The sequence below is a fragment of the Camelina sativa genome, chromosome 5 (assembly GCF_000633955.1).
Source record: "Camelina sativa cultivar DH55 chromosome 5, Cs, whole genome shotgun sequence".
NCBI lineage: Eukaryota > Viridiplantae > Streptophyta > Magnoliopsida > Brassicales > Brassicaceae > Camelina > Camelina sativa.
In genome coordinates this window covers 30,292,734-30,299,694 of record NC_025689.1, presented here as the reverse complement: position 1 = coordinate 30,299,694, position 6,961 = coordinate 30,292,734, and the positions used below count along the sequence as shown (strand labels likewise).

General features: G+C 42.0%; 1 protein-coding gene across 1 annotated transcript; it reads right to left on the bottom strand.

The window, feature by feature from the left end:
• On the bottom strand, positions 1,447–2,792 carry LOC104787917. The gene is made up of 2 exons (XM_019246078.1): positions 2,495–2,792; positions 1,447–1,676 (listed from the first exon to the last, which is right to left on the bottom strand). The coding sequence occupies exons 1-2, from the start codon at positions 2,692–2,694 to the stop codon at positions 1,646–1,648; spliced, it is 231 nt and encodes a 76-aa protein (XP_019101623.1). The 5' UTR covers positions 2,695–2,792; the 3' UTR covers positions 1,447–1,645.

Below are 6,961 nucleotides of genomic sequence, written 5' to 3'. Positions count from 1 at the left end.
TTTTTTTTTTTTAATGACAAGTAGTTGTCTGCTCAATAATAATGGCGGTTAATATTATATCGAAATGTGGTTCTTATATTATCTATTTAATATTTCTATTGTAGTTTTAGTTGACTTTTTATATATGTCGTAAGTTGTGGTTTGACTTGACCGCTTGTAAAATTAATTTAAAATTCTACAGCTTTGCAATATATGTTGAGTTTTTTTTTGTTTTGACATCGTATATATTGCGTTTAAAAGGACAAAATTTCGTGGGAATATAATAAAGTATAGCAGCACATGACATCTAAAGGACAAAACTATTAAATGGAGTACATTTATAAATTAGAAAAAAAAAAAAACGTCTAAGATCTCATTTTCCGAACTAGAAAGATTGTGATGAGAGCACTTATGTCATTACCGGGTGTCTTCACGCTAACCCTTACGAAAACGAACACTATAAATCAATTTGTGGACAACAAACAGAAATAGATTGGGCAAGTTAACGTTGAAATGGTCCAAATATTTTGGGTAGAAAATTAAGGAATATTTCAGGTTTGGATTAGATAGTGTGTTGGACAATTAAAAAAATACACGTGGTTAACCAACAAATAATGAAATCTGAACATAAGTATTTGCCACATAATTATAAACTAATTCACATTATACTTCTTAAATTAAAAATTTGAAGATCTTCAAGACGGTTTAACTGTAGTGATGTTCGCTAAAGAATAACGTTTTTGTTCTTTAAATTCTTCAAAAACAACGTTATTTAGTGAACATCACCACATCGACTAAATTTGTCTTTTGTCATTGTTGGTAAAAAAAATATTTCAAGGCTTGTAAATTGGTGTTAGGTGTCTTTGGTGGTGTGCTTCTTATTAGTCTTTCTTTAATGTTTGAGATTTTCTTTTTGTGTGTCTTGTCTAAGAATAACATGGTCATATGGATATTTTTTGGGTCCGGAAGAGCCATCATAATTGCAAAATGTTCTCACGAGAAAATTCTATACACAACAAGAAAAATAAAGTGCTATGGCCTATGGTGAAAGGGAGAGACTTTGATAGTAACATGAAATATACGTGTCGCCTTCAAAACCTTAAAACCAAAAAGAACATTCACTAAGCCGTGACGATCCCAAAACATTCCAACCACATTTTTTTCTTGTTTACACTCTCGCTCGTATCTCAGCACCACGTGCCATTTCTCCATCGTTACTTTGTGAACAAGTCATAAAATTAAAAGAGGAGACATGTGGTGTGAGAGCTAAGTGAGGATCTTAAAGGAAAAAACAATTCTAATTATATAAACGCACTTGTTGATCCCATCATCATTGCTTGCATAAGAGAGGTGTAAATTCAGAAACACCTGCCACCTCTCTCTGTCTCTCCACTTATATATATATATATTAGTATAAATTATATTCTTTGTTTCTATCATGACCATGTGTTCATGTGGAATGCATACTATGTCAAACTGGAATGATGTGAAACCAAGAATGGGACTGAAAAATGTAGAAGCTGATACACAAGATGACTAATGGATTAATGTGTCATGAGATTTTAACCCAAAAGCAAAATTTATTTATCTGAAAAATAAAAAAAAAAAAGACATCTGAGAAATATAGAGCTCTTGTTGAATGGCTGCTGCAACTCCCAGTTTTTTTTCATTTGCTCTCCTGATCATATATATCCGTTCTGTGTTTCATCATTAAGGAACAATCAAAACAAAATAACAACATTCCAAAGAAATCATCAAAACTATCAAATTCATGTAGCCACTTTCCAAATCCATATAACAGACTCTACTGTATATCAAGCGAAGCTTAACAACAAAAGGAACCAACATCAGCTCAAACTATTATCAATAGATTCACTGAAATGTTTTTGCTCTCACTACTATCAGGAACTTGACAGGGTATATAAGAATTTTCAAGAATCACATCATGGAGAAGAGAAACATACCAAACTATGATCACTACAAAACTATCATAAGTGATTTTTGAAACCTAAGAATATCTGAATCCATCAACTTACTTCCTTAACATCCTCAGATTGGTATATAGATGGTTTATAGTTTCAATTCTAGAAATAAGATGTATAAGACACACACAGATTGAACAAACTTCAACAAAAACATGATGCAGGAAATGAGAAAAATGGTAAATTTCACTATCTACACAACCATATTATGAGTTCCTGTGATATAATTCAGGATCCACTACCTTAAGTCCCTATGCTTACACATATCTTATCACAATGCGAAACCTTAATAAGCATCGGTTTAAATTATTCCTCTTCTATGCGATTGAAAATAAACCATTTCACAATCTACAATGCTAACTAACATATCAAATTGAACTAACTAAACCCAAAACCCAAAACATGCATTTTTCCAAACCCAGAGCCTCCTTCACAAGTTCACTACTTTAGAAGCTAGTCATTCCAACAAAATTATAACAATCCACTAGAGATTCCAAAATGACACGATAAAAAGCAAACCAAAAAGAGGATACACAAGATAGAAGCCATGAGCGAAAGCACCGGCGAGGACAAGACCGAAGAGACGGTCTCTGAGAACTGGTTTATGCCTCAAAGTCAAGCGGATCAAAGGAAGAGCAGGCGCGTAAATGAGAGGCACCAAGAATTTGATCGGAGCTCCTTTCTTCTTCCTCTCCATTACTACTGGTTTCGAAGGATCGCTTGACGACGCCATCACCACCGATACAGCCCAGAGATAGAGAGATCCCTTTCCCTTCCCTAATTGCGATTCAATTTAGGGATTTTCAATTTTTTTTTTTTTTTTTTTGTGTTTCTTTTTCTTTTAACTGAAAGGTTTAAGGAATATCATAAACGGACCTAAATTAATCAAAGCCCACGACCAAAGTAGTGTTTACTGTTTGTAATAACTAGAAGAGAATGATTTATAAGGTTTTTTCAAAATCGTTTACAAAAATTTAAGTACTTTATAAAGTTTTATAGAGTTTTAAAAAAGATTTTACATGGTGACGTCAAGAAACACGCATGATGCATCTACTATATGCACAAGATTATTTTGTAAATTAAATTGTCAATCAGTTTCAACTTTCAGAGCAAAAACACAGTATAGTATATATATCCTAAGAAATTGAACCATATGTAAAGCAAGTCTCTAAGTCTCAAGCAGATGTAGCTAGCAGAGACAACTACAACTGTGAGAACTGAAAACGAGCTTCTCCTTCCGAAGTGATTTAACTGTGGAGGAGCTTATCACCGTTAAGTAATTCCGAACTGATTTGAGAGAGTTTTTGAGTATTTGATTTTGTATTGCTTTTTCGAAAAAAGGGTTCGATCCCTTACAAGTGACACTCCCCTTACATATTTATACCGACCAATTAATTACCCAATTAATGTACAATTAATAAGACACGATTTGCGCGGACTAATTAATCCTCTTGAATGCAGGAATCTTTGACCGGGCCCGAGCTGCGAGCTGACCAGCATGAAGCGTCTCCGCGCTCTCTTTCTTTCTCCGGGCCTGATGGGCCGATCGGTAACATGCTTTCGGCCCATTAGACAAGCCCGGCCTAGGCCCTCTTGCCTATTACCCGAGATGGCAGATCGTGGGTACAACAGTTGCCCCCCAAGTCTCCCGAGCTGAACAGTTCGGGGGACTTTTAACCTTCGAGCGATCAATTTCGGGAAACTGAATATTTCCCCATATCTCCACGATTTGATTGAGGTAATGATGGGATTTGCCTTCCCGAACAAGCCTCAGGGCCCACTAGGTGGCGTGTTGGTTATAAGAGAGAAAAGAAACGGTGCGAGACCTTTCACTTCCCCAGGCAATCATTGCTTTCTGGTGCCGTGTATAAAGGTAATCCTCGACTTCTCTCTCACCCTTAATCTTCAATCGTGTTTATGTTTTTATGCTCTTAGATTTTCTCTCTTTTCTCCCGTAAACCTCTCTACTTTCGCCGGAAAAAACCTTTACTCTTCCTTCGTTCTTCACTAACTTCCCGGAAAAGAATGTCTCCTCCGAAATCCTCGTCGGGTAAACCCACAAAACCCCTGATTCCAGGCGTTTTTGGCCCTCATCCGCCGTCAATTCTCTCGGCGGCGAACCTGGCCGAGGTTAGAGGCTCCACCGGGATTTCGTCTGAGATTGAACTCAGATTCCCGGAATCCCACGAGTCCCCGGAGAACCCTCCTCCGGGATACTGCTGCGCGTTCGAGATTTTCTTCTCCGCGTGTGGCCTGTCGTTTCCCCTTCCCGAACTCATCGTTAAGATGATGTTCGAACTGGGCTTCGCTCTCCCCCAAATGTGCCCGAACTTCGTTCGGACCGTTATGTGCTTGCAAACCCTGGGGGAGGAATTCAGTTACCAGCTATCACTGGCGGACTTCCTCCAGGTATACACCGTGAAGACGGGTCGCACTAAGGGTACACTCTACGTGAGCCCGCTCTCCGGACTGAAGGTCTTCGACGACCTGCCTGAGAAAGACGAGAAATGGAGAAAATCTTACTTCTTCTTCCCGGTCAACGAGCTCACTTTTGGCCATCGCACGAGCTCGTTCGTTTCGAAGTGGACCTCGAAAATTGGTAGACTAGCGTTTCCTACTAGGTCCAGCTCGAGTGTAATTTTGTTTCTTAGTCTCACTTTTAACTGTTTCCTTTTCAGACCACTTCGAATGCGGATTGCTTTGCCCTACGTTTGCGGAGTTCTTTTCGAGGTTCTGTAGCCAGGGACAGATCGCTTGGGACTCTTTCTCCTGCGAGAGGATCAGAGAGTCCACGGCGAGGCTCGGAAGGCGTTCTCTCGTCTGTTCCACGCCCTTAAGCGTTTCGGAGATGAACTACAGGGAAGAAAGGGCGTGCCGAATTGCCGAAAAAGAGGCGAAGAAACAGATGGTGATGGCCCTCGCCAAAGGCAAAGCTCGCATTTCTAGCAAGAATCCCTCCAGCTCCTCCGTTCCCGAGGTGAGCGGGACTTCCGCGCCTCCAACTGGCTCTCCCGAACTTGGTATTGAATCAACCGGGGATCCTGTTGGCCCGGTGATCCCCCCCGTGATTGTCATTGCTGATTCCAGTGATGAACCACGGGAGGTCGCTCCTTCCCCCCCAATACCGAAGAAATCCTCCGAAGAGGCCTCCTCTCAGCAAACTGATTCATCAAAGAAGAGGAAGGAGCCTGAGACCGCCTCCTCTTCGCGTGAAAAGGGGCGAGCCCGGACTGGCCCGTCAGGGGATGAGCGAAGTAAATCTAGCTCGAAAGACAGGGGTCCTTCCTCGGAGGGGAGATTTAAGGAGGCCCCACCGCCTAAAGACTCCGGACGAAATCCTCCGAAGGAACAACGTCCTTTCGCCCGAGGTAAATTTTCTTAACATTTACTTTTATACCTTTGACTGTTCGGTAGTTGTTACTGAAATGACTTGCCCAAAAAATCTTTCAGCCCCTCCTGCGTCCCCAGCCGATCTAATGCGGAGCTACGTTCGTCCTGGAGTTCGGATCCCGGCATTCGCGGACATGACCGAGGTCAATCGCGCAAACTTCTTTCGCTTCGCGGATAAAATCGGCGAGGTAAATATTTTTGTTTCTCTTTGCCCCCTTTTTTTGTTTTTGCCCAACGGTCGCTTAATAAGCTATCTTTTCAGCTGATGATCGAGTTTAACTCCTCGGTTGCGTCCTATGAGGAGCAACTGTTCGCTTCCCCCTCGTCTTCCGAAGTACACCTCCTTCAAGAAAGGATCGCTGACTTAGACGCTCAGGTTAAGGAATATACCCGACTGGAAGCCGAGAACGCTGACACCTTGGCGAAAGCCGAACGGATCCGAGCTCGGATGAAGAAGGCTGAGGTAGATGTGCTCGACCTCGGGGTTGCTAATGAAGACCTTCGCGACAAACTGAAGAAGGCAGGGGACCTTTACTTTGAGGCGGCGGAAGATGCCAAGGCAGCAAAAAACAGACTGCACGAGATCGAGCTCCGCAACCAGTGACTCGAAGCTGGCAACAGCTGCGAGATTGAGAGGGTACGGAGGGAGGAAAGGCAGGCGATGAGGCGAACTCTCCGCCCCTTGGTTGAGGAGGTGAAGGTCACCTTCGAAGAAAGGGAGAAACTAGCCCCGCTCCAGATCCGAGCTGCCGAGATCAGGGCTAACCGGATGCTGGTCGAGGAGATCTCTAGAGGCGAGATCCAAGACATGGAGGCCGAGCTCGGACTCCTGAAAACTGACGAGGAAGAAGCCGATGAAAAGGTTTCGAAGGTAACTCCTCGTGATCTCGACCTTGCTGCCTTCTCTGATCTTTTGGCGGATACGCCCGACCTCTTGTGTAGTGAGCACCCGCTTAGTGTCACCATAGACGAGTCTGGTACTAACCTCGGGCTAATCTCAAACCAGGGGACGGACGACTACCTAGCGAACACCAGGTCGGAAGGGGAGCTCGCAGAGATGGGCCTAGCCCTATCCGAAGCGGCGTCAGATCCCGCTCTCCCTGATCCTTAGTTTTTAATTTTGGGGTTGTTTTGGCACGAGGTGCCCCCCGTTTGTAGTATTTATTTTCATATTGCTTTGGAGTGTTTTGGTCGTTGTGACCACTCCATTTTTTGTTGTGCCATTCGAAATGTGAACTGAACTTCCACAATCTTTTGTTTTGAAAAGATGACTAGCAGAGAAGAACACGAAGTGAGAACTTCGGTTAAATAATTCGAAAAATGGCACCCCCAACTTTAGTAAGTAAAACTGAGTACGAAGTGAATACTTCGGTTTAGATAGGAATTTGCGAAACTAAACGGAATTCGATGTGAGAACTTCGGTTTGAAGTTTTCGCAATCATTAAGCTTTTATAGTAAAGCTGAGTACGAAGTGAGAACTTCGGTTTAGGTTTGCGAAGTCGGACTTCGGCTTTAAATGATAGGTGCGAAGTTGGAACTCGGCTTTTTTTTTTTTTTTTTTTTTTTTTTTGGACCTATTTAATTAAATAAAAAAAAAGTTTTAAGAAAAC

What these genes read in the sequence shown, in the direction of transcription:
- LOC104787917 (XM_019246078.1), bottom strand. Translation starts at nt 2,694, where the DNA reads ATGGCGTCGTCAAGCGATCCTTCGAAACCAGTAGTAATGGAGAGGAAG. An exon ending in GCTCATGGCTTCTATCTTGT is followed by an intron (nt 1,677 to 2,494) that starts GTATCCTCTTTT and finishes GATGAAACACAG; the next exon opens with AACGGATATATATGATCAGG.